General features: G+C 46.8%; 1 protein-coding gene and 1 long non-coding RNA gene across 3 annotated transcripts in view; one reads left to right on the top strand and one right to left on the bottom strand.

Moving 5' to 3' along the window:
- The first annotated feature begins 3,889 nt into the window (after window positions 1-3,889).
- HLCS (holocarboxylase synthetase) overlaps window positions 3,890-26,482 on the top strand; it is a 214,403-nt gene continuing 191,810 nt past the window's right edge. The window contains exon 1 of one of the 2 annotated variants that reach the window (XM_061424628.1): window positions 3,890-4,090. In XM_061424628.1, coding sequence (XP_061280612.1) covers window positions 3,905-4,090 — 186 coding nt within the window. In that variant the 5' untranslated portion in view covers window positions 3,890-3,904. Of the gene's footprint in view, window positions 4,091-25,027; window positions 25,305-26,482 lie in introns of those variants that run through there. The other variant, XM_061424624.1, reaches the window with a different exon arrangement.
- LOC133251908 (uncharacterized) lies at window positions 10,425-26,033 on the bottom strand. The gene is made up of 2 exons (XR_009737780.1): window positions 25,648-26,033; window positions 10,425-10,731 (listed from the first exon to the last, which is right to left on the bottom strand). It is a non-coding gene; the product is annotated as an uncharacterized LOC133251908 (long non-coding RNA).

Below are 26,482 nucleotides of genomic sequence, written 5' to 3'. Positions count from 1 at the left end.
ATGTGCCTGGCACTGTGGTTTAAGAATATTAATTCACTTGGTCCACACAGACTTACAAGGGAGAGAGTAGTATTATCCACATTTGACAGGTGAAGAACCAAAATCATGGAGATGTTAAGTCATTTTTTCCCAGAAGAACAGTTCAATGTTCACTTCCATATCTTTTTGTATCCCTATTATCTATTCTATTTCCTTCTTCAATAATCGTGTAATACTTCCTGTGTTTGACACACTCCTTCTAGCGCTGGGGTTGGGCGGCCAACAAGACAGACATGCTTTTGTGCCTACGTTGTTGTTTATCACTGAGTCGTGTCTGACTCTCTGCTACCCACAGACTGCAGCAAGCCAGGCTCTTCGGTCCTTCACTGTCTCTTGGAGTTTGCTCAAATTCAGGCCTATATTAGAAAGTTTATATTCAAATTTTGAAAGAAATTTAGTAAAAAAAAAATACAATTTTAAATAATTTCCTCAAGGTCACCCAGAAAATCAGGAGTTAGACATGAACTCACAAGGGCTCTCTCTAGACTTTAGCATGTTAAAAAACCCAACCAAGTCAATAGATCTAATTGGCTTAATTACGTGTTTCACTTAGTACGCTGTGCCTTGTCTGGAAGCTAGAAGGGTGGGCACTCCATAGAATCGTACAAAATGGAGGGTTTTTATTAGAAGAAGAGTGGAACAGGAGAGCTATGAGCAAAAGAAAAGAAAGGATTATTTTCAGTTGAGAACATTTTGGGGGGAAAACAGAAACGCAAGTGTTTATTTTTTTGGTGTCACTCCATGGCAACTTAGTTCCATGACCCAGGATTGAACTGGTGTCCCCTGAGTCTTAACTTCTGTATCACCAGGGAAGTGTCTAGGCAATGGTTTTATCATGCTGATCCCCCCTTCTTCCTCAGGGGGAGCAAGGTGAGTCTGAAAGACTGATGACCTCACTGGTGCTGACCAGAAAATTCCAAATTGGTTGGCTAAGATCACATTTCCGAGGAAAGTCAAAACTACAATTAGGCTGGGTATGAAAGCTGGGTTTGGTATCATGGGCTTTTAGCACCAGTGATGCCATTTTGGGTCTGTGGTTTTCTTTTTAAAGGAGTTTAGCAAGCATGCCAGATGGAAGATAGGCACCCCTCCCCACCCCACCTCACCCCGTCACCTGTTGGATCTGATCTGATAGTCCAGGGGCCAGCCACAATTTGTCCTATATTGTGCTGGGCGCTGGTGGCAGCCAGACCCAGAGTTCATTCTGATTGTCCTCAAATGACACCATCCAGGCTCCCAGTCATGCTGAAATTCTGCTTCTACTCGAAGTCGAAATTTAGGCCTCCCTTATTTCCTTTGACCCTCTGGGTTATTATGGTGTTGAAAGCTGAGAACACTGACCAGGGACTGAACCCGGGGTTATGGCAGCGAAAGTGCTGCATCCTAACCCCGGGCCATCAGTGAACTCCCCGAAAAGGGAGAACACTCCGATGGACGCAGATTTCAAAGGAGTTAAGAGAGGAACAAGGAGAGTATAAGGAGAAAAAGGAAGACAACCCTTAGAATCTATGGCCTGGAAATGCAGTGTTTTCCAAACCTTTGAAATAAAGATGAGTACATTTGCCCAGCTCACTGCCTATTCCCTGTGATGAAGAGTAGGAGGCATCTGTGAGATTGGGTGTCACCTTTTAAATGAAGAGTTTGCAACCTTCTCAGTGGTCTCCACTGGTCAGCTCACATAGGTGGGTCAGGCTCTTGAGTCAATTCTTCAGCACTCAGCCTTCTTTATGTCCAATTCTCAAAAACTGGAAGCACTATGAAGCGGTAGCTCTATTGTTGCTATTGTTCAGTCACTCAGTCGTGTCCAACTCTTTGAGACTCTATGGACTGCAGCAACATCCACCAGATCATTGAAGAAGAACTAGAGTTCCAGAAAAACATCTACTTCTTACTGGAGTTCCAGAAAAACATCTACTTCTTTATTGACTATGCCAAAATCTTTGACTGTTGTGGATCACAACAAATCATGGAAAATTCTTAAAGATATGGGAATACCAGAACACCTGATCTGTCTCCTGAGAAATCTGTATCCAGGTCAAGAAGCAACAGTTAAAACTGGACATGGAACAACAGACAGGTTCCAAATTGGGAAAAGAGTACGTCAAGGTTGTATATTGTCACCCTGCTTATTTAGCTTATATGCAGAGAACATCATGTGAAATGCAGGGCTGGAGGAAGCACAAGCTGGAATCAAGATTGCCTGGAGAAATATCAATAACCTCAGATATGCAGATGACACCACCCTTATGGCAGAAAGTGAAGAAGAACTAAAGAGCCTGTTGATAAAAGTGAAAGAGGAGAGTGAAAAAAGTTGGCTTAAAGCTCAACATTCAGAAAAGTAAGATCATGGCATCCAGTCCCATCACTTCATGGCAAATAGATGGGGAAACAGTGTAAACAGTGGCAGATTTTATTTTTTTGGGCCCCAAAATCATTACAGATGGTGACTGCAGCCATGAAATTAAAAGATGCTTGTTCCTTGGAAGAAAAGCTATCATCAACCTAGACAGCATATTAAAAGCAGCGATCTTACTTTGCCAGCAAAGGTCCATCTAGTCAAGGCTATGGTCTTTCCAGTAGTCATGTATGGATGTGAGAGTTGGACCATAAAGAAAGCTGAGCGCTGAAAAATTGATGCTTTTGAACTGTGGTGTTGGAGAAGACTCTTGAGAGTACCTTGGACTGCAAGGAGATCCAATCAGCCTATCCTAAAGGAAATCAGTCCTGAATATTCACTGGAAAGACTGATGCTGAAGCTGAAACTCCACTGCTTTGGCCACCTGATGTGAAGGACTGACTCAATGGAAAAGACCCTGATGCTGGGAAAGATTGAGGGCAGGGGGAGAAGGGGACGACAGAGGATGAGGTGGTCGGATGGCATCACCGACTCGATGGACATGAGTTTGAACAAGCTCCAGGAGTTGGTGATGGACAGGGAAGCCTGGCGTGCTGCAGTCCATGGGGTCTCGAAGAGCCGGGCATGACTGAGGGATTGAACTGAACTGGACTGCAGCACGCCCAGTCCAGGGGAAGATCCCCTGGAGAAAGAAATGGCAACTCATTCAGGTATTCTGGCCTGGAGAATCCCATGGACAGAGGTGTCTAGCAGGCTACAGTCCATGAGGTCGAAAGAGTTGGACATGACTTAGACTAAACCACCACCACATACATCATTAATTCCTACTTCAAATTAGGGAGGGCCCTAATTTGTGTGACCCTATGTGGTCAAACTAGGATTATCGTATTAGTAGAAGGGTGGTGACATTCTTCCCTGTAATGGCCTGGAGCGTATCTTGTGGTTTTGTTTATGGTTTTATAGTTAAACAAGCCTACTTTCCAAGAGATTTCTTGAGCGATCATTAACTTAGAGTGGGTCCCCAAAGTTTCCTAGGCTTCCTTCTCTATCTTTAGGGATCGAACCCAGGTCTCCTGCCTTGTAAGTGGATTCTTTACCAACTGAGCTAGGAGGGAAGCCCAGTAGTTGGAACATTCTTTAGAAGCTATAATCCCTACTTTATTCAGATCTCGTTTTCCCTGATGTCCTTTCTTCATCCCAAGATTCCATCTAGATACCACATTACATGTAACCATTTCCTTAAGATCCTCTTGCCTGTGAAGTTCTCCAATTCTTCCAATGGTTGACTTTGACAGAATCTGTCTAACGTTTTTCTCATGATTTATTTGGGTTAAGGCTTTGAGGTATAATAATAAAAAAAATTTGGCCTTTGTCCCTAATTCCTGTCACTGATCTCCTAAAATCCTTGGAATTTCCCTCTGTGTTAAGAGAGTCTCTGTTATTCATAATGAGCCCTTTTCAAGCCTATCAAAGTTTATGCTAATGAGGTGATAATTGGCGAACTTCTAAATGGCTTGGGATGGGGGATGGGGGTCCAGAGGAGCCAACCAAAGAGGTTTGGCACTTTCTCCTGACCTGCTTCAAAGAAACCTCTATAAAAACCCTTGGGAAGCGCTATCGAGAGGGCAACCCGGAGAGGGCTTGGACCGTCTGCCTCCCCCACCTCCTGCTTCTGAGCATCTCTCACCGGAAACAGTAAGTACAGCGCTTGGCTGCCTTCTGTGTTCTAGCAAATTATCAAACCGGGAGCTGGATGGTGGGAACCTGTGGGCCTTTTCGTCTGGCCGGGCTTCAGAAATGCCCCGTAGCCTGGGTACCCGGATTCGCGGCTGGCGTCTGATACGGTGGGCAGAAAATCGAAGAACCGGTTGTTGATGTTAGCAAAGACCCCCACGTATCCACATTCGGTGTTCGTCGGGGTGAGACCAGAGGAGGCAAGCGGAGGGCCTCTTATTTTTGCTCAACATCTTTCTAGTAGGGTTTATAAGGCTGGATGGAGTAAGGGGGTGAGACTGGCGGGCTGCGGGAAGGAGGGTTAAAGAGCTAAAAGGCCCACAACGGGTAGGCGGTGGGGAGAGACGTCTCCTGGATGAGAAGCATCCGCGGGTTTTTTTTTTTTTTTTTGTCTCTCCTGAATCCGGTCCGCTGTTGCAAAGAAGGGACTCATTGGAAAAGACCCTGATGCTGGGAAAGATTGAGGACGGGAGGAGAAGGGGACGACAGAGGATGAGATGGTTGGATGGCATCACCGACTCGATGGACTTGAGTTTGAGTAAACTCCGGGAGTTGGTAATGGACCGGGAAGCCTGGCGTCCTGCGGTCCAGGGGGTCGCAGAGAGTCCGACACGGCCGACCAGAGCTGAGCTGCACTGGGCGCGGTCCAGCTCCCACGCTGCGGCCGCCCCGGGGCCCGGCGGAAGCCCGGGCGGTCCGCAAGCCCAGCCTGCACAGCGGCTGCCTGGCCACGAGGGGGCGCAGCGCGCGGCGGCGGGTCAGGAGGGCGACGTTCAGGCGGAGAAGCCGCCCGGCCTGCCCCCTTCAGAAGTATCTGGGGCGCCGCACCCGTCAGGGAGGGTGTCGGGTGGGATAGGCTGGTCGCCGCCCCTCCGAGGGCCTCGTTCTCTTTGGTCGGGGTCGCGGGGGCGCACCGGGGTTGAGCCGGCTGAGCCGCCGCAGCCAGCGAGAGGGGCGGAGTTTCCGCCGAGGCCGGGCAGGGGCCCCGCGGCACTCGCGCGCCTCCCGCTGCGGAGCCCCGGCTGGCACGGCCCGCTCGCCAGTGCGCACGCGCGGCCCGAAGCTCCAGTGTGCTGGTCCCGCCCCCTGTGTTCGCTGCAGGGGCGCTCAGACGCATGGATTAGGGGCGGCAACTGAACCGGCCCAGCCGCAGCTAGCAAGCGGGGACGAGTTTTTCTGGAACCTGCGAGTGGGCAGAGGCTTTCTAATGACCCACGATCCAGATGCAAGGGTAAAAAAACGAACAACACAACTGTTCAATTCAGTTGCTCAGTCATGTCGAGTCTTTGCGACCCCATGGACTGCAGCACACCAGGCTTCCCTGTCCATCACCAACTCCCGGAGTTTACTCAAACTCCTGTCCATTGGGTCGGTGATGCCATCCAGCCATCTCATCCTTTGTCATCCCCTTTTCCTGCCTTCAGTCTTTCCCAGCATCAGGGTCTTTTCAAATAAGTCAGTTTTTCGCATCAGGTGGCCAAAATATTGGAGTTTCAGCTTCAGCATCAGTCTTTCCAATGAATATTCAGGATTGATTTCTTTTAGTATGTACTGGTTGGATCTCCTTGCAGTCCAAGGGACTCTCAAGGGCCTTCTCCAACACCACAGTTCAAAAGCATCAATTCTTTAGTGCTGAGCTTTCTTTATAGTCCAACTCTCACATCCATACACGACTACTTGAAAGACCATAGGTTTGACTAGACGGAGCTTTGTTAATCCCTGGTTGAGGAGGGGACTGGAACCCACTGTCATTTCATGGAAACCGAAGAATTGGTGATGGACAGGGAGGCCTGGCGTGCTGCAGTCCATGGGGTTGCAGAGTCGGACACGGCTGAGGGACTGAACTGACTGACCGACTGCCCTGGTGTCAGGACTTACTGAATCTCTTACGTTCTTTTGTCTCCTTGTGGAAAGATTTCAGCATGAGGCAAAGAGATGAACACAGTTTATTAGCATAGGACGCTTGTGTGAGATACTGGTGGGCAGGCAAGGGCTTGCAGCCCTAAGAACAAAGAGGGCTATATTTGTATAATCAAAGCAAAAGTTGTGGGGGAGGCTATGCATGGAGAGGGGGAAGGGTATATGAACAGTTTTTGTACCTTCTCAATTTTTCTGTGAACATGAAACTGCTCCCAAAAAGCCTTTACAAAATAATGTTGTTTCCAAAAAATAAGTGGGGAGAAGACCGTCTTTTTCCTCACTTTTGGGAAGACATCAAGGCTTACATCATTAGTTATTTGACCCTAGATTGTCTAACTGGGTGATTGTCATATGGTGGTGATGTACACTAAATGGGAACTTTCCTAGCGACTCAAACAGCAAAGAATCTGCCTGCAATGCAGGAGATCTGGTTAGATCCCTGGGTGGGGAAGATCCCCTGGAGAAAATCATGGCAACTCACTCCAGTATCCTTGCCTGAAAAATTCCATGGACAGAGGAGACTGGCAGGCTTCAGTCCATGGGGTTGCAAAGCCAGACAGGACTGAGCGAGTGACACTTCCACTTACTTTATATTAAAATATGATTCATCTCAGGTTTCAGCATAATGTCTCCTTTCACCAAGTTTCTTTCACCTTACACCTTTAATTCCTGTCTTGGTTACAGGCATAAATGCTCTTCTTCAAGGACCATTAACTCCCTGACTTCATGTAACAAGATTTGGACTCCATATGTATTTTCTTGTGTTTTAACTATTAAGACTTCTGGCTTGAGTGTGCCTGGCACTTGAACATGCCTGGCCTTCCTTCAAGGCAGTATAGATTGAACCTGTGTCCTCTGCATTGCATGGCGAATGCTTAAACACTGGACCCCCCCAGGAAAGTCCCATTTATCAAATTTTATATATAGTAGTGTGTATATGTGGAGGAGGAAATGGCAACCCACTCCAGTCTTCTTGCCTTGAGAATCCCATGGACAGAGGAGCCTGGCAGGCTACAGTCCATGGGGTCGGGAGAGTCGAATATGACTTAGCTACTAAAGAGAGAGAATGTGTATATGTTAATTCCAAACTCCCAGTTTCTCCTCCTTCCCCTTTGGTAACCTTAAGTTTGTGTTTTGTCTGTGTTGAACAAAACTCTTGACTATATGCTTTCTGTGTGTAAACAAGCAAACAAAAGACAAAATTTGAACTGCACTTAGTTCAGTTCGGTTCAGTCGCTCAGTCGTGTCGGACTCTTTGCGACCCCATGAATCGCAGCACGCCAGGCCTCCCTGTCCATCACCAACTCCCGGAGTTCACCCAGATTCACGTCCATCGAGTCAGTGATGCCATCCAGCCATGGCCTTTTCTGGCAATTCTGAAAGTATTTTCTGTGTATTTTGGGATTAAGCAAATTAGGCACTATCACGGCATTGCTGAGAGCGAGGAGTCTCGCCGGGAGAAAGTGGTGCAAGTCTGGAGGGAGGAAGGCCAGGGAGAGCTCTGTGGACTGGGCTCCCGTTCCCAGATCTGCCCGCTGAAAGAACTTTGGGACCAGGGCCGCCCCAGTGGCCCTAAGCATTCCTAGTGTTCGTATTTTGGTTCTAAATCCCATTCTCCAAAGTTCCTTGGAGAAGTAGCTCACTCAGTGAAAGTGAGTGTTAGTCACTCAGTCATCTGACTCTTTGTGATTCCATGGACTGTAACCCCTCAGTCTCCAGTATAAAAAAATACTTATTACACAGTCTCAAAGGATCATTCCACAGATTATTTAATAATTACAAAGAGAAAAAAGGAAGCTTTATAGTGGGAAAATTTGGCGAATACCACCTTAACCATGTGATCAAAATCAGCACCGCAGAGAATGACGTAAAAAAAGTGCCAAATATGCATAACTTGAATTGGATCATGGGGTGTGTGTGTCAGTCGCTCAGTCGTGTCTGACTCTTTTCGACTCCATGGTCTGTAGCCCGCCAGGCTCCTCTGTCTGTGGAATTCTCCAGGCAAGAATACTGGAGTGGGTTGCCATTTTCTTCTCCAGGGGATCTTTCCAACCCAGGGATCGAACCTGGTCTCCTGCATTGCAGGCGGATGCTTTACCATCTGAGCTACTAGGGAAGCATCCTGGGTTAACATCAGACAAACTAAAATTGAAGGACAGACTACAAAGTAATGGGCCTGATTCTTTTTTTAAGAGTAATCACTAGACTTTATTTGAACAACTGGGAAAATATTTCCTTAAACTGTTTATAAGTGGGAAGGGATGCATGGTATTGGAAGCACACGAAGGAAAGAGGGAGGGGAGGGGGGAAAGAAAGTTGGAAAAAAAGAAGCAAAAATGCCGGGAAAGAAATACTGCATTGAATGAACCACAGACCAGAGTACCTTTCATCTTACGTACCCTTAATACATTCATGAAACTTCCAGAGATATTTCCATTAGTTAAATGGGAAACTTCCACAAAGTTGTGTCTGACTCTTGGGACTCTATGGACTATAGCTGCCAGGTTCCTCTACCCATGGATTTTCCAGGCTAGAATACTGGAGTGGGTTGCCATTTCCTTCTCCATGGCCTGATTTTTAAAAACATGTTTATGTTGTGGATCTTCTCTGTTGGTCCAATGGTTAAGACTCCATGCTCCCAATGAGGGGGGTTGGGTTTGATCCTTGGTCAGGGAACTAGAACCCACATACTGCAATTAAGACCTGGCTTAGTCCAAAAAAATAAAGTCTAAGTCACGAAAGACAAAGATTAGGGAAATGTTCCAGAGTAAAGAGGAATAAAGAGACATGACAACTCCAATGAAAAGGTGTAACTTTGAAGTGGGAAAAATGTTGCATAAAGGATGTTATTGGAACAATTGGCAAAATGTGAATATGGACTCGGTCGTAGATGTTAGCACTGGATCTATGTTAATTTTCTGAACTTAATCATTGTAGGGTGGTTACCTAAGAGAACCTTCTCGTTCTTAGGAAATAATCCCTAAAGTATTTGTGGGTGAAGAGTCAAGATTTCTGCAACTTAATCTCAAATGGTTCGGGGAAGAAAAAAAAGTCTCTGTTTTGCTTTGTGCCATTGAACTGGATATGCTACAATTTACACTATATGTTCTCTATTGTTGAACATTAAATTTTCCAATTTAAGAAATCATTCTTACAAACAATGATGCTATCAACATCTTTACGAATAGAAATTCTTTCTTTTGTCACCATTTTTAGTATAAATGCCCAGAATTAGGAATACCAAATCAAAGAGTGCCAGTGTTTTTAAAGCCTTTAACAAGAGAGTAGTAATTCAAGATGCTAAGAGTGGTTGATTTAAATAGAAGGTTGTAAGTAACCATGGGAGGTGAGAGAACAGAGCTACAAATAGCAGGAGATTTTAAAAGCAGCTGCTCATGCAAAGGGCTCTCCCAGTCCTGGGAAACTCCCCACACTATGGCAGGGGGCTTGCTATCCCAAAACGGCTGCTGTAAGCATAGCGTGGGGGGGTTTCCAGCAGACTTTTTCGGTTAGCAACTTCTCTACCCTTGTCCTAGGACTCATGGGTCTAATCCAAACCACCATGACCTAAATCTAGACTTTGGACAATAAGGGATTTGTGCCTCCGGAGGATTCTTCTGGCTAAGAAACACAATGTGATGCTTTGTGTTCAGGAACCTCATGACTCTGCAAGATAGCTGTGAACATTAGTAGAAATCTAAAAAAGAAAGAGTATTTGGCCTAAAAGATACTGAGTTGAAATAAAAACTGCTAGTAACGGGAGTGTAAATTGCTTTAACTACTTTGGAAAACCGCTTAGTGTTATGTTTTTAACACTCAACATTAACTTGATCCAGTATCTCCTATCCTAAGTAGGTGTGTTCCCAGAGAAATGCTTCAACATGGACTCCAGAGAGGCAAGTAAGGGAATGTTCAGAGCAGCATTACTTGTCAGAGCAAATGAACTGGAAATAACCCAGTGTCCATCAACAGGACAATGGCTAAACAATCTATGGTAGAACAGAATATTATATAGCAGTGAAAATGAATAAAGTCCAGCTATGCAAAATTGCGGCTTCCCAGGTGGCTCAGTGGGTAAAGAATCTTTCTGCAATGCTGGGGACACAGGAGACAAGGGTTCGATCCCTGGGTTGGGAAGAACCTCTGGAGAGGGAAATGGCAACCTGCTCCTGTATTCTTGTCTGGAAAATCCCATGGACAGAGGAGCCTGGCGGGCTACAGTTCATAGGGTCACAGAGTCGGACACGACTGAAATGGCTTAGGGCACACGCACAGTTATATGTGTGAAGCTTAGAAACAATTAGTGACAAGGCTTAGAAGGTTCCTTTTTGAATAATATTTTTGAAGCTAAAAAACTTGAGCTTTTAGGGACGTATTTATTTGTATTAAGATTTTCTTTTATTAAGTTTATGGATTTACTCATTGATTTTTGGCTGCACTGGGTCTTCCTTACTGTCCGTGGGCTTGCTCTAGTTGCGGCGAGCGGGGCTACTCTGTGTTATGGTTGGAGGCCTTCCCATTGCGGGGGCTTCTCCTGTTGCAGAGCTCAAGTTCCAGGCACACGGGCTTCGGTAGTTGTGGCTCGCAGGCTTCGCAGCGGGGGCTCAGAAGTTGTGGCACACGGGCTTAGTTGCTCCATGGCATGTGGGATCTTCCCAGACTAGGGATCAAACCTGTGTTTTCTGAAACGGCAGGCGAATTGTTAACCACTGGGCCACCAGGGAAGTCCTTATAGTAAGATTTTTAAAAACAAAGTAAATAAAAATATAAAATTGAGGGACTGCCCTGGTGGTCCAGTGGCTAAGACTCTCATCTCTCAATGCTGGGGCCCTGGGTTTGATCCCTGGTTGGGGAACTGGATCCCACATACCACAGCTAAGACCCTGTGCAGCCAAATAAATAAAAATGAATTAAAAAAAAAAATATATATATATATAAAATTGAGGATAGTTAGGCAGGGAGTATAGCAGGTAGGTAAGAAGTATAGCATTGTTGGCAATAATTTCTTTCTTTTTTCTTTTAATGTGCATTGTAATACTTTAAAGAGGGATAGCCAGGATGGAGTGTTTACCAGTTTATCACTTCATTTTATTTGATTTTCAAGCTTCTCCAGGGGAGGTGCTGCATTTCATGGGTGATGTAAACTTGGAAGGTAGTTAATAGTTAGGATGGCAGGTCCTAGTTGACTAAATCCAAGGGGCACAGGTCAACAGGATACAATTTAACAGGAGTAAACCTGTTGACATTGGTTTCAAATGTCAGCAGCAAAAGTACAGCTAGAATTAGGACCAGTGACTTTTTTTGTTTGTTTTGTCTTGGCCACGTGCATGACATGTGGGATCTTACTTCCCTGGATGGTGGATCAAACTTCCGCCTCCTGCGGTGGAAGCACAGACTCTTAACCACTGGATCACCAAGGAAGTCTAGGATTAGTGATTTTTTTAAAAAGAAAAAGTCTAGGATTTTATATGAATGCAGTTTCAGTAAGCTATCAAGCTCATTTGGCAATAATCTAGTTCTTAATGAGGGCTAGGTACATAATATTCATGTTATTACTAGATTTTGTACCTTACATATGTTACTGGAAATTCTTTTGAATGTGTTGCAGTTGAAAACATCACTGGTGTCTACTGTTTTTGCATGTTGAATTTGAAAATAGCAATGTAGATAAAAATCAAGAAACCATACAATTTTCTAATTGGAAGAGGCCTTCAAGATGATGGCTAATCTGAAAGGTAACCATTTAAAAATTATAACTACTAGGGAATATTTATAGTTTGGGAAATTGGGGATGACTCTAAACATAAAAGCAATGGTAAATGTCATGAAAAAAATTGAGGTTTTATTTAATTGAAATGTAAAATTGATACCTCAAAAATCATCTTAAAATTAAAAGGCAAATGTTAAACTGATTAAAAATGTGCCATAAGCAGGGACTACCCTGGTGGCTCACTGGTAAAGTCTGCCCTGTAGTGCAGGGGGCTTGGGTTCAATCCCTAGTTGGGGAACAAAGCTTCCTCGTGCAACTGAACCCAGAGCAGTGCAGCTCCTGAAGCCTGCATGCTCTGGAGCCCTCACCACAACTGGAGAGCCTGTGTGCTGCATCTAAGAACCCATACAGCTAAATTAAAAAAAAAAAAAAGCCACAACTATATACCAGCCCAGCGTTGACGCCCTTAATACAACATTATGACAGCTTACGGAAAAACCTGAATGAACTTTTCGGCCAACCCAATATAAAGAACCCATAAAATCAGTAGGAAATACAGTAATACCAAAGTTGAAAAATGGCTGTGGACATTAGCACAATGAAGGAAACTATCAACAAAAGGAGAAAATAGCCTACGGAATGGAGAAGATATTTGCAAACAATATGTCTATAAGGAGTTAATATCTAAGTGAATGCATATTAAGCTGCAGGTGCTTCGTATTGTACACCCAGAGCCAAATGAGTGACACTGTGATACAGTGATTATAGCCCCAGAGGTTGATTCCACAGTTTATTTTTTTGACGGTATAGTAGTAACTTGGGTCCTCAAAAAAAAAAAAAAAAACAGAATTCAACATTAAAAAAAAAGTGTTTAAAAAATGGGCAGAGGACTTTAGAAATAGACGTTTTTCCAAAGACATACAGATGACCAATAGACTTATGCAAAAATGTTCTATATCACTAATCTTCAGGGAATTCTAAATCAGAACCACAATGAGGGACTTCCCTGGTGGTCCAGTGGTAAGACTCTGCACACCCATTGCAGAGGGCACGGATTCAGTTCCTGGTTGGGGAAGGAAGATGCTGCACGCTGGGCGGTAAGGCAAAAAAAAAAAAAAAAAAAACAACAACCCCTAAACAAACAATTCCCTGGTGGCTCAGATGGTAAACATGCAGGAGACCTGTTTGATCCCTGGGTCGGGAAGATCCCCTGGAGAAGGAAATGGCAACCCACTCCAGTATTCTTGCCTGGAGAATCCCATGGACAGTGGAGCCCGGTGGGCTACAGTCCACGGGGTCACAAAGAGTCAGACACACTGAGCGATTTCACTCACTAAATAAACAAACAGTGACCCATGGTGATATATCACCTCTCACCTGTCAGAAAGGCTATCATAAAAAACAAGTATTAGTAAGTATTAGTGAGGATGTGGAGAAAACTTTTGTACAGGAAACGACTTAAGTGTGCACATTCTACAGTAGTCCCTGGGAGCTCCCTGGCAGTCCAGTGGTTAGGACTCAGTGCTTTCACTGCCTAGGCCCTGTTTCAATCACTGGTGGGGAACTAAGATCCCAAGCCCCTCGATTGGCCTGACCAAAAAACAACAACAACAACAAAAAACCAGAGGAATGGCTAAACAGATCATGGATACTCAAACATGGACTATTTTGTAGCTGTCAAAATGTATCGGGTGTGGTGGAGATCTCAGCTTGAGGTTTTCTCTGACCTGGAGTTTATTCCTTGGACCATCCCTAAGCACTTCCCTGGAGGTCGAGACAACTGCTTTCCCCTTTGTGGGCATCTAATCGATCCCAGGTGTCAGTCCACTTCCCCCCATACCCCCCAATAATGAATTCCCTGTTTCCCCAAAGAGGAGGAAACCTCCAGTCCTTGTTTGAAAATGCTGTGTTGGAAGGGTTCAGAAGGGTTCAGATGGCAGAATTAAGACTCCTTCATCCCTAGGGTGGGCTTCCCAGGTGATGTAAAGAATCCCCCTGCCAATGCAGGAACTGTAAGAGAGAAGGGTTCGATCCCTAGGTCTGGAAGATCCCCTGGAGAAGGAAATGGCAACCCACTCCAGTATTCTTGCCTGGAGAATCCCACGGACAGAGGAGCAGTCCATGGGGTCAGAAAGAGCTGGACACTACTGAAGAGACCTACCATGCAGGGACCATACCCTAGGGAAACAATGGAAATCTCCTATTGCTCTTAGTAAAGGAAGACTTAGTTAATACATCCAGCTCTCAGTTGTACTGAAAGGAGGAGTAATGCCAGGGAGGAACAGCAATCCACTGAGTAAACAAGTTCAGCTCTCTACTGTCCACCTCCTTCAGCCAACATCCTACCGAGGGGATCCCTATGCGGCGCCTCTCCTCTCTCCTTCATTCAGCAAAAGCTTCGGCCACCCTCACTGTGAGCTGGGAACACAGATCCGGGTCCCCGTCCCCAGGGCTTCCACACGTCTCCAGGGGAGGCAGACACCCTGGACCCGCAAGGGCAATGTGGGCAAGCAGAGTTGCAGGGCAGCTGGAAGGCGGCCTGTGCCACCCCCGGAGGTGACATAGTGACATTGAAAGTGAAAGTTGCTCAGTCGTGTCGAACTCTGCAATTCCGTGGACTGTCCATGGAACTCTGCAGGCCAGAATCCTGGAGTGGGTAGCCTTGCCCTTCTCCAGGGGATCTTCCCAATCCAGGTATCGAACCCAGGTCTCCTGCATTGCAGGCGGATTCTTTACCAGCGGAGCTACCAGGGAAGCCCAGTAACATTGAAGGCCTGAGCTAATATTTCAGGGTTTCAGGTAGGAGGATGCTGGGGCGGGCCAGGCGGTGATCGATGCGGAAAGGGGGACGGAGGAGGGCAGTGGGAACGGTGCTCTGGAGCGTCCAGAAACCCCAGCCAATGTGGTCAGCGGAGGCCGGAGCAGCGGGCAGGATTTGGGGTTGTGCCGGGCAGCGGGGCCCCAACCAAGGGGGATCTCCACCCGGCCTTTCCCACGGCCTGCTTCCCATGCCCCTGCAGCCACCTGCTCTGTCCTTGGGGGGGAAGCCTCTGCCCCCACTCTACCCCCCCGCCCCCGCAATCGGGTGCACTGGCTGCGGGGTCCCGGGGCTTGGCCCACAGGCACCTGTTACTGAGGGCTCCCTCTTAACCAGGTAAAGGGCTGGGGCGCCCCGCGTGGGTTGGCAAGCAAGGGCTCGGATTTCCTATCTTCGATCTTGCTGTTTGATCTCCACCTAGAGAGACTTATTTATAGAAACCAGTCGTTCCATCGCGGCCTGCTCTCCGGCTTTTGCTGTTTTCAAGATGCCTGATGGGTGGCTGGGTGCAGGCTGCCTTCCAGCCTGCAGTCTTGCTCTCTGCTCGCTGTGTCCCAAGTTCCAATTCGGCAGCATTCGCCGCCCTTGGCTTCTCCAGGAGATGGCTCTTTTCTCCCTTCAGGGCCCTGTGGTTCCTGAGATGGCTTCTTGCTTTTCTACACTCTGAATTTCTCTTTTTTTCCCCCACCAGATTTACTGTTATTTTCTTATAGACTTAAAGCTCTGGGGATGAAGAAGCAGGGTTTGCATAGAGGCCTTTTAAAAATCCAAGGTTGATTGCAGAGCAAGGGAGATTAACAAGGGGACATTGCAGCCTTGCCTCTGAGGAGCCTGGTAGTGGTACCTCTATGGGAACCAAATTCAGTGAAAACCGGGAAGCAAAGTCCAGGCTGGGGATGTGAGGGGCTGTATGACAGCTCCTGGCTTCCCCATCCACTCTTTCCATGGAACTTCCCTTTCAGACTCATGAAATTTCCAGTAGCAATGCTTTATAACAGGTATATGACTTTTACCCCCTCCCTTTTAAGCAGGGTTTGGCTTTCTCTAATCACTAAGTTGCAGTTCCCAGGGGAAAATGTTCAGGTTGGCTGAGAGAAAAGAGAAAATTATGATGTGATTCATCGGCCCCTTTTTGTGGCACTTTCAGCCACAAGGAGAGGACTGTCCTGGGTGTTACTGCAGTGTCTGCCATTTCAGGCTGAGTCTGCTTTGTTTGTTTTGGGGGAAGATCCATGAAACTTAGGATTGGTACAAGTATGACTCTTGAATTTTCATATAATTGCAGTGCTGCATGATATGCAGTGATATGCATAACTGGATATGCATAACCAAGATATGTCTTGGTTTTATGATCTTTATGATTCTACACACTTGGAGATTCTTTTTTAATAACATTTTTTGATGTGGACCATTTTAAAGTCTTTATTGAATTTGGTACAATATTGCTTTTGTTTTGATTTTTTTGGCCTCGAGGCATGTGGATCTTAGTTCCCCAGCCAGGGATTGAACCTGAACTCCCTGCCCTGGAAGGTGAAGTCTTAAGCACTAGCCTGCCCGGGAAGTCCTTAATTTTTTTTTTTAATATTCTTTTCCATTATGGTTTATCATAGGATACTGAATATAGTTCTCTGCTATACCGTAAGACCTTGTTTATCCACTTGTAGGTATGTATACGTGAGTCTGCCTTTTAAGTCATCTTCACCTGTGTTTTGCTGGATGCCACGCACACTCCCAGAGCTCTCTGGCTTAGGGCCCCTTCAGCTTCTGACCCTTCAGTCCCTTTGCTCTTCCAGTTGTCCCTTGATACCCGTCTGCCTGTCCCTTGGTTCTTTCTTGGCCCCTTCTCATTGCTCAGATATGCCCTGGATGGGCCCTGGGCTGGGTGGGGAGATGCGCTGCCAATAATCTTTCTCATTTCATTAAAAAAAAAAATTTTTTTTTTTTTGGCCTGGCTGTGTGGCTTGCAGGATCTTAGTTCCCTGATTGAACCCGAATCCTGGCAGTGAAATCCCACAGCCCTAACTATTCGACCACCAGGGAATTCCTTTTCTCGTTTAAAGTGTAATGGTTTTAGTCCGTTTCCCCATTCATTCGTTTGACCCCAATAACTCGTCCTCTAAAAGTGAGATTTTTCAGAAAACAGGACAGAATTGCTCAGAAGACAAACTTGGTGCTTGGAGGGGGTGAGGGGCAGCTCATCTCTTTGTGGTGTAGTCTCTGATCCACTGAGGCTGCTAAGGGCTTTCTGAAGGAGCGTGGCATTGTTAGTTCTGGAAACTTACGGTACTGACCAGCCCAGCTGCCGGTCCTGGTCCTGTCTGATGGCCAGGTGACTCTTCACAGATGGTGACTCCCCTCCCCAACCAGGAAAACTTTTATTATGCGCCTGGGATATAAAGGACCGACCATTCCCCTCTGCTGGATGAAGACAAGTTTGCTTTCTATGGAGAAAATTTTGTGAGTACTCTGCTCTCTAGTGGCCAACTGGGCGAAAGAGGTAACAGTTTTACTTCACTTTACAAACGGAAGTCAGGAGCCAGTTTAGCGTCAGGAAATGTTTGTGGAGCATCTACTGTGCTGTCACAGTGCTAAACCCCAGGGATATGGAGGTAAATGAGGTCACTGCTAGTCAAATCCTTGCAAATTGAATCACGGTGTAAATGTATTAGGATTTTTTTGAGAATTTTAGCGCTTGAAGGGGAAGTTAGAGATGATCTGGTTTGTCTCCCTTCTGCTTTTTTTAAAGAGTTGAAAAACCAGGGTCCAGAGAGATGAAATGATGTCCTTAAGATGACATGGCCAGTTAGGGAAAGGGGGAAAAAATGCCAGTGAAATTCAGTGGACAGTCATCCTTTGATTTTCATAACTTATTCTGAAATACTTCTGGACTTACCACAAAGTTGCAAAAGTAGTACAGAGTTCATTTGCTCAGCTTCCTCCAGTGTTAATATCTTATACAACCATGGGTTTATCAAACCACATACATTAACATTAGCACAATACTATTAACTACAGACTTCAGATTTCACCAGTTTTTCTACTACAGTTCTTTTGCTGTTTCAGATCCAGTTCAGGATATCACATAGCACTTCTTTACTTACGTACCACATTGCATTTAGACTCTAGTTTTTAACTTTAGATTTTCATTACTGTTCCTTGAAACAGTAGTGAATTAGTGAGGTTCTGCTGCCGTCCATACACTGTCAGAAGCCCCCTTTGTCTATGGGAGTAGGCTTGGTGTGTTTCCAGAGCCAGCTGTTTGCCCTGGAGATCTTGATGCCATCCTGCGGCAGCTCTGTGGGTGTGCTTGAATTCTGCAGTCCTAGCTTATCTGATCTGGGTGCAAATGGCTGTCCTTGGGGCTCAAAGTGGCACACCCTGCACTGTCTGACACCATCCCCTCTTAAATTTATTTTTTAAATATTTATTTTTCTTTATTTGGCTGCGCTGGTCCTTGTTGCGGCATGTGGGATCTTCACTCTTCATGACGGCAGGCGGGTTCTTTGGTTGCGGCACATGAACTCTTAGTCGTAGCAGGTCAGATCTGGTTTCTTGACCAGGGATTGAATCTGGGCCCCTTGCACTGAGACCACAGTCTTAGCTACTCGACCACCAGGGGAGTCCTGAGCACCTTTTATTTGCCAAATGGCTTTTTTGAAGAGCTTATTCAAGTCTTTAGCACACCTCCCCACCACCCCCTTTTTTTCCCTGACTTTTTCTTACTGATTTGGAATTTTGTTCTTTTGGCCACGCCAGGCAGCATGAGGGATTCTAGTTCTCCCACCAGCGATTGAACCTGAGCCCCATGCAGTGGAAGGGCTGAGTCATAACCACTGGACTGCCAGGGAAGTCCCTGGAATTCTTTATTATAGGCTAGGGAGTGAATCTTTATTGAGGATTTGTGTTTTGCAAATACCTTTTTCATTCTAGAACTGTGTCTTTCTCATAGTGTCTTAATGTGCATGTGAGCTCAGTTGTGTCCCCCTGGACTCTTTGTGACTCATGGACTGTAGCCCGCCAGGCTTCTCTGTCCATGGGATTTCCCAGGCAAGAATCCTGGGGTGGGTTGCCATTTCCTCCTCCAGGGTATCTTCCTGACCCAGAGACTGAACCTAAGTCTCTTGCTTGGCTTCCCTTGTGGCTCAGATGGTAAAGAATCCGCCTGCAATGCGGGAGACCTGGGTTTGATCCCTGGGTTGGGAAGATCCCCTGGAGAAGAGAAAGGCTACCCACTCCAGGATTCTGGCCTGGAGAATTCCATGGACTGTATAGTCCATGGGATCGCAAAGAGTTGGACGTGATTGAGCGACTTTCACTTTCACTCCTGCTTGGCAGGAGCCACCTGGAAAGCCATAGTGTCTTAATAGATGTTTTTAATTTTATGTATCAATCTTTTTTTCTTTAACTTCTGGTTTTGGTATCTTGATCGACTAGTCCTCCCCTATCTGAGGTCACAAAAATATTCTTTATTCTGAAAACTTTATCGTTCTTCTCTCTTGATTCTCGTATGCCACATCTCCATCCATCCATCCATCCATCCATCCATCCATCTTCCTCCTAAAGTACATCCTCTAGTGAGACTGTATGTAGTCAGCTGAAGTCTGAAGTCACATTTCGGAAAACATCTTTTTTTTTTGGTGCTCTACTTGAGTGATCGTTTGGGGAGGTCAACAGTTTTAGGTTGAGCTAGTTCCCTCAATATTTTGAATGTGTTATTCTATTGTTTTCTATCTCATTGTTCTGACTTTGGAAGCAACCTTCTTTCCCATTCCCTTTGGAGAGTGTCTCTTTCCTCGATAATCTTTAGTGACACTCTGCTGAATTCCGGTTTCAATTAGTATTGATAGCTCAGTTGGTAAAGAATCCGCCTGCAATGCAGGTAAGACCCTGGTTTGATTACTGGGTCGGGAAGATCCCCTGAAGGGAAAGGCTACCCACTCCAGGATTCTGGCCTGGAGAAGTCCATGGACTGTATAGTCCATGAGGTCTCAAAGAGTCGGACACGACTGAGCCACTTTCACAACCTTATCTTAAAACTGATTTCTTCTTTAAAAATACAGTAACATTTTATTGGCAATTTTATATATGTTTCATATTGTTGCAAGATTTATAGTAAATAAATTCAGTTGATTCGCCTAGTCAGTGTTATCTTGACCTATAATAGTCATGGTTTATTTTTACTGCGGAAAGATCAGGTAGTTAGCTGTTATCTTAGTATTTGTTGTTGTTTAGTGTCTGACTTTGACTCTTTGCCACCCCATGGCCTGTAGCCCGCCAGGCTCCTCTGTCCATGGGATTTCTCAGGCAAGAATACTGGAGTGGGTTGCTATTTCCTTCGCTAGAGAACCTTCCTAACCCAGGGATCAAACCCATGGCTCCTGCATTGCTGATGGATTCTTTACCACTGTGCCACAGGTAGCTATTAATTATATAATTAAGATATAATGACGCATTACATGTGTCATCATCATAGGTTTATGTGAAAACTTAATTCTTGGGTCACAGTTCACATCTTGTCTTTACTGTCATCTATATTTTTAATTACAGACAACTCTGGTGTAGAGTCCTTTTGATAAATATAAAACTTTAGAAGCAGTAATAACAGTAGAAAAATAACCAAAGTTTACCAAAAAAAAAAAAAAAAAAAAAATAGGTCTTCCCTGATGGCTCAAGACAGTAAAGCATCTGCCTACAATGTGGGAGACCTGGGTCCAATCCCTGGGTCGGGAAGATCTCCTGGAGAAGGAAATGGCAGCCCACTCCAGTATTCTTGCCTGGAAAATCCCATGGACAGTGGAACCTGGTAGGCCACAATCCATGGGGTCACAAAGAGTTGGACACGACTGAGCAACTTCACTTTCACTTTTACCAAAATAAAATGCCATTAATGTAATAAATTTCTCAGCTTCACTGTATAATAAGAAATCATTTAGGGAAATTCAAAAGGCATTTAATATAAATTTTTCCTATTTGGAATAAACCTTTTCAAATACTGGGACTCAAATTAACAAAAATTTTTGTTTCTAACTGCATGTCTGTTTCTGCTTTGTAAATAACTTTATATCTTTTTTTCGTATAAATGATATCTTAGGATATTTGTCTTTCACTTACCTCACTTAGTATGATAATGTCTAGGCCTATCTATGTTGTTACAAAAGGCATTTAATGGCTGAATACGATTCCACTGTATATATGTACCATCTCTTTATCCATTCATCTCTCGTGGACCTTCAGGTTGCTTCCAAGTCTTGGCTATTGTAAATAGTGCTTTGGTGAATACTGGGGTGCATGTATCTTTGAATTATACTCTCCTAGGAGTGGGACTGCTGGATCATACGGTACAAAATTAACTTTTGAGCAAGGGTAGTGGTGGTGGTTGGTTTGGGCCTGGGCATTTGCTAATTAGCAAGATTTAAATAACAGCTTTGTCTAAGACTACCCAGATGCAGGGAATGACAGAGGTGACTTTAGCACTGCTTCTTGAACTCTGTGAATCACCTGGGGATTTTCTTCAAGTGCAGATGCTGATTCAGTGGTTCTGGGATGGGGCTTAGGATTCTGCATTTACAGCAAGGCCCCTGTGATCCTGATACAGCCAAGGACCACATTTTGAGTAGTGAGGGGCTACACGACATGAATCACGTATACCCAGTACGATCCCTGATATCTTAGTTTTGCATCCTTCCCCTTTGCTGTCTGGGGATGATGAGCTAAGCTCCTTTCTGAGCCCTTTCCATCATTTTACATGGGATCATAAATGGGGCTTATTGTGTGACTTCTCTTATTCCTCTTCTCTACCTCCCTTACTGAGTTCCTTCCTGGGTGTGAATGGTATCACTGGTCTTCAATTCAATGGTTCAGAGGGACCTTACCCTCTTCTCAGTTCATCCTGTCCCTTATGGTCCCCATGCTTTGTAACCCAGAACTGGCAGATCCTCATATTTTACCACATTGCTTTAAAAAAAATTTTTTTTTTTGGGCTGTACTGGGTCTTTGTTGGGACATACAGGCTTCTCTAGTTGCAACACAAGGGCTCAGCTGGCCTGCAGCACGTGGGATCTTAGTTCCCCAACCAGGGATGGAACTCTTGTCCCTTGCATTGGAAGGTGGATTCTTAACCACTGGACCACCAGAGAAGTCCCTCTTAAGATGTTTTCTGAGACCCTGACATCCTAAAGCATCTAAGTGCAAACCTCTGAAGTTCTCATCTGGCCAGATGGAGTTACGGTGTCTGTGGGAAGCAGAGGGCACAAAGTTCTTGAGGAACTTGAAAAAACTCGGGCTACTTGTGACCTTCAGGTAGATGAGGTGACCTCTGCATTTCTAGCTGAGCCAGAATTTAGCAAACTCCAAGAAGGCTATTTGACGAGCTCTTCTAATAAAGCATTAGGGTTAGTCACTTGGTTAAATGATTCTAATTGAGTTAATTAATTTTGTCTGCACTGGGTCTTTGTTGCTGTGCACAGGCTTTCTTCAGTTGCACCAAGTGGGGGCTACTTGTCATTGCAACGCGAAGGCTTCTCATTGTGGTGGCTTCTCTGGTTGCTGGGCACAGGCTCTAGGCACACAGGCTTCAGTAGATGGTGGCTCCCTATTGGGTTTAGTTGCCCTGGTGGTAGGTGGAATCTTACTGGACCAGGGGTCCAACCCAAGCCCCCTGCATTGGCAGGCAAATTCTTATCCACTGTACCACCAGGGAAATCCCTGTACTGCTGTTTTTTAAAATTTATTTCTTTGACTTCGTTGGGTCTTAGTGGCGGCATGAGGGATCCAGTTCCCTGACCAGGGACCGAACCTGGGCCCTCTGCATTGGAAGTGCAGAGTCTTAGCCACTGGATCACCAGTAAGTCCCTATGCTGCTATTTTAAAGCAGATGAATGTTCAGGTATGTTAAAAATAAGCTGCTGGATTAAGACAGACTTGGGAGTGGCCTCCCTGCAATCTGCCCTCCATTTACAGCAAAGGTGGGGGCAGGAAGTAACACAGAGAAAACCTCTGCTCTACTTGAGCTGAGGACGCTGTTCTTTACATACTGCCTTTAAAAAAAGATGAAGTTCCAGGGGAGAAACCTGTCAGGTTTAGGGGCCACCATGATTCTCTGAGGGGACAGGAACATTGAATCCTGCTTCCCTTTCTCTCTTGGTCATAGGATGCTCATAGTTAGGCTGGTGACCCACGTATTTAAGAACAGCAGGCCACCTTGTAGTGCTCTTCTGTCTTCCACTTGTTTCCTGTCTTTATTCTAAAAGAGTCCAGAAATACATATTATTATTGCATTGTGTGAATTTATGTCTTTTATCTTAAAATTCCTTTTGCTTGAAGGTGTAGTTCAGTTCAGTTGCTCAGCTGTGTCCCACTCTGCAATCCCGTGGACTGCAGCACGCCAGGCTTCTCTGTCCATCACCAACTCCCAGAGCTTGCTTAAATTCATGTCCATCGAGTCGGTGATACCATCCAACCATGTCATCCTCTACTGCCCCCTTCTCCTCCTGCCCTCAATCTTTTCCAGCATCAGGGTCTTCCCAATGAGTCAGTTCTTCACATCAGGTGACCACAGTTCAAAAGCACCAATTCTTTGGCCCTCAGCTTTCTTTATAGTCCAATTCTCACATCCATACATGATGACTGGTCAAACCATAGCTTTGACTAGATGGACCTTTGCTGGCAAAGTAATGATGTCTCCACTTTTAAATGTGCTGTCTACTCTTGCCTGGAAAATCACATGGGCGGAGGAGCCTGGTAGGCTGCAGTCCATGGGGTCGCGAAGAGTCGGACAGGACAAAACTGAGTGACTTCACTTTCACTTTTCACTTTCATGCACTGGAGAAGGAAATGGCAACCCACTCCAGTGTTCTTGCCTGGAGAATCCCAGGGACGGGGAGCCTGGTGGGCTGCCGTCTATGGAGCTGCATAGAGTCGGACACGACTGAAGCGACTTAGCAGCAGCAGCAGCAGGTTGATCATAGCTTTTCTTCCAAGGAGCAAGTGTCTTTTGATTTCATGCTGCAGTCACCATTGGCAGTGATTTTGGAGTCCAAGAAAATAGTCTGTCACTGTTTCCATCGTTTCCCCATCTATATGCCATGAAGTGATGGGACCAGATGCCATGATCTTTGTTTTTTGAATGTGAGTTTTAAGTCAGCTTTTTCACTCTCCTCTTTCATCAAAAGGCTCTTTAGTTCTCGTGTCATCTGTGTATCTGAGGTTATTGATATTTCTTTCAGCAATCTTGATTCCAGCTTGTGCTTCATCCAGTCCAGCATTTCATACTCCTTTCCCAATTTTGAACCAGTCTTTTGTTCCATGTCCAGTTCTAAATGTTGCTTCTTGACCTGCATACAGATTTCTCAGGAGGCAGGTAAGGTGGTCTGGTATTCCCATCTCTTGAAGAATTTTCCACAGTTTGTTGTGATCTGTACAGTCAAAGGCTTTGGCATAATCAATAAAGCAGGTGTTTTTCTGGCACTCTCTTGCTTTTTTGATGATCCAACGGATGTTGGCAATTTGATCTCTGATTCCTCTGCCTTTTCTAAACCCAGCTTGAACATCTGGAAGTTCCTGTAGAAGCCTGTCTTGGAGAATTTTGAGCGTTACTTTGCTAGTGTGTGAGATGAAGTCGTCGTATAATCTAATAAAAAGTCTCGTCTTTTCCCACTTGGACTGGATGGCTGGTGTGTATCAACCCACTTCGGGCCCTGATAATGTTCAGTCGCTAAGTCGTGTCGGACTCTTTCGCGACCCCGTGGATGCAGTACGCAAGGCTTCCCTATTTTTGTATGGCGCTGGTTAATCAGCCCCTTCCTCAATCTGCGTCCGAACCCTCAAGGGTGGACGGCTGGACTCTGGCTTAACCCGGCCAGGCAGCCACTGGGCTTCCCCTTGGTCCCCAGCCTACTGCGCCGTCTGCCTTCTTCCTCCTTTACGTTGCCCCCCAGCCTCCCCCCAGAGTGGCCTCCCCCGGTCCCTTTCCACTCACCTCTCCTGGCACTGCCTGTCTTCTCCCTCCATAACCGCCCTCCCCACAGGCCTCCCTCCCTCTGGTTCCAGCCGCCCTTCTCCCTCCATCAACACGTCCTCCGTCACCCTCCCCAACTACCCCGCGGGCTCTTCCGGCGGCGCGGCCTCTTCCGGTCGGCGGGAGATGGGGGCCGGCGGGAGAGGTGGGCCGGCGGGAGGGCGTGGCCGGGCGGGGGAGGGCGTGGCCGACGAGAGGGCGGGGCCGGCGGGAGGGTGGTAAGGCGGGAGGGGTCGGGCGCTCTCTAGGGCGGGAGGCGGGGCCGGCCAGAGGGCGGGGCCGGGCGCTCGAGTGCACGGGCGGGGCGGATGGGAGGGCGGGGCCGGGCGCTCGGGCGCTCGCGGGGAGGCCGATGGGAGGGCGGGGTCGGGCCGGGACGGGGCGGAGGCGGGGCCGGAGGGCCTCTCGGTGGGGGCGGGCCGCTCGGTGGGGGCGGGCCGGGAGGGCGGGGTCGGGAGGGCCGGCCGGTAGTGCAAGCGTCCGGGGCCCGCGCTCCGCCGCCGCCGGCCGGCCGGCCATGCTCATCACGCTGTGCTACCTGTACCTGTGGGCGCGCTGGGGGCGCGGGCCGGCCGCGCTCGTGCGCGCCACGGTGCAGCGGCTGCGCGCCTCGCGCTGCTCCTTCACCTTCTGCAGCGCGGCCGCACCGCCCCGGGGCTCCCGCGTGTGCCTTAGCCGTGGCGGCCGGGTCTTCTGTGTCGGCGAGAGCCAGGTGGGCGGGCGCTGGGTGCGCGGCCAGTGGTGAGGGGCCGGGGGCAGGCTCGGTCGGAGGCACGCGGCCGCGGGGCTGGCAGGGAGCCGGGAGCGCCCCCCAGCCCGGACCCCGCGATCAGCCCTGGTGTATGCGGCCAGCGGGCCCCTTCCGCTTGCCTGGAGGCCTCGAGAGGCCGTGGGGTCCCGGGAGGACCAGCTTCGGGGCCTGCCCTGCACGCGATACCCTCGGGAGCCCGGAATATCGGGCCAGAAACCGATCGGATCACCTGTCCACGCGGTGCCCGCGCGAGGGTCCGGACGCCTGGGTCTTAGCGGTGCCGAAGCGGCGTGTACCCCTGTACCTGTGCAGAGTCGATTAGCCCCTGAGCAGCGCCCGCCTCGAGTCCCTCCATCGTCTCTCGCCTGCCCTGGGCCGGAGATGTGGTGAACCCGACTCCAGAGACGCACAGCAAAATCCTCAGCTTTCTGTCGCCTGTTTCCGTGGTGACAAAAAGTGCCCTGCCCCCAGCTCCTGTCAGTTGCGTTATGTACCAATCCGGGCACCTACTCTTTAATCTTTGCATCTTTTTGCTTTCGGTTTGCATGCAGTCCGGTCGCCTTGGCCGAATACTTAGCCTAAAGTACAAGTTCAGCCGGCCCTGTCACTCACAGGATGACCTGGGGCGGCCGTTGCTTTAATCTCTGCAGAACAATAGTTCTTTCCACTCAGCTATTGGAAGTGAGCTTGCGAGGGCAGTGCTGTGCAGATTGCCATGGACATCACCCATATTGCTGTCATTAACATTTAAAAGTGTTTTGCTTTTAATGGTTTCTTGCTCTTTGCTCTTCCTCGTGAAAAGTTGGATCACTCTTGGCATTAAAATGAGTTTTTCTTTGTGTGTGTAAAAGCGTGCGGAAATTAAACTCTTATCCCAGGTTTGAATATTTTGTTGGGGTTATGCTTAGGTATGCCATTGTACTTTGCTGCTACAAATCAAAAATACCCATTCTTGTTGATATACTGTATAACACAGAATATGAGTGATTTTTGTCAGTTCTGAGAGAGTGCGTGTCTAGTATCGCCTAGATGTTCATTCATTACATTCAGTAGATTCCTGAGCGAAGGACGGCTTAATTCTTTTAAGGAATCCTGATTGAGAAAGATGATAATGAAAAATGCAAGGGTGGATTTTTCTA

The sequence above is a fragment of the Bos javanicus genome, chromosome 1 (genome assembly GCF_032452875.1).
Source record: "Bos javanicus breed banteng chromosome 1, ARS-OSU_banteng_1.0, whole genome shotgun sequence".
NCBI lineage: Eukaryota > Metazoa > Chordata > Mammalia > Artiodactyla > Bovidae > Bos > Bos javanicus.
Note: the sequence above shows the minus strand (reverse complement) of the source record. Positions and strands in the feature narration are given on the sequence as shown.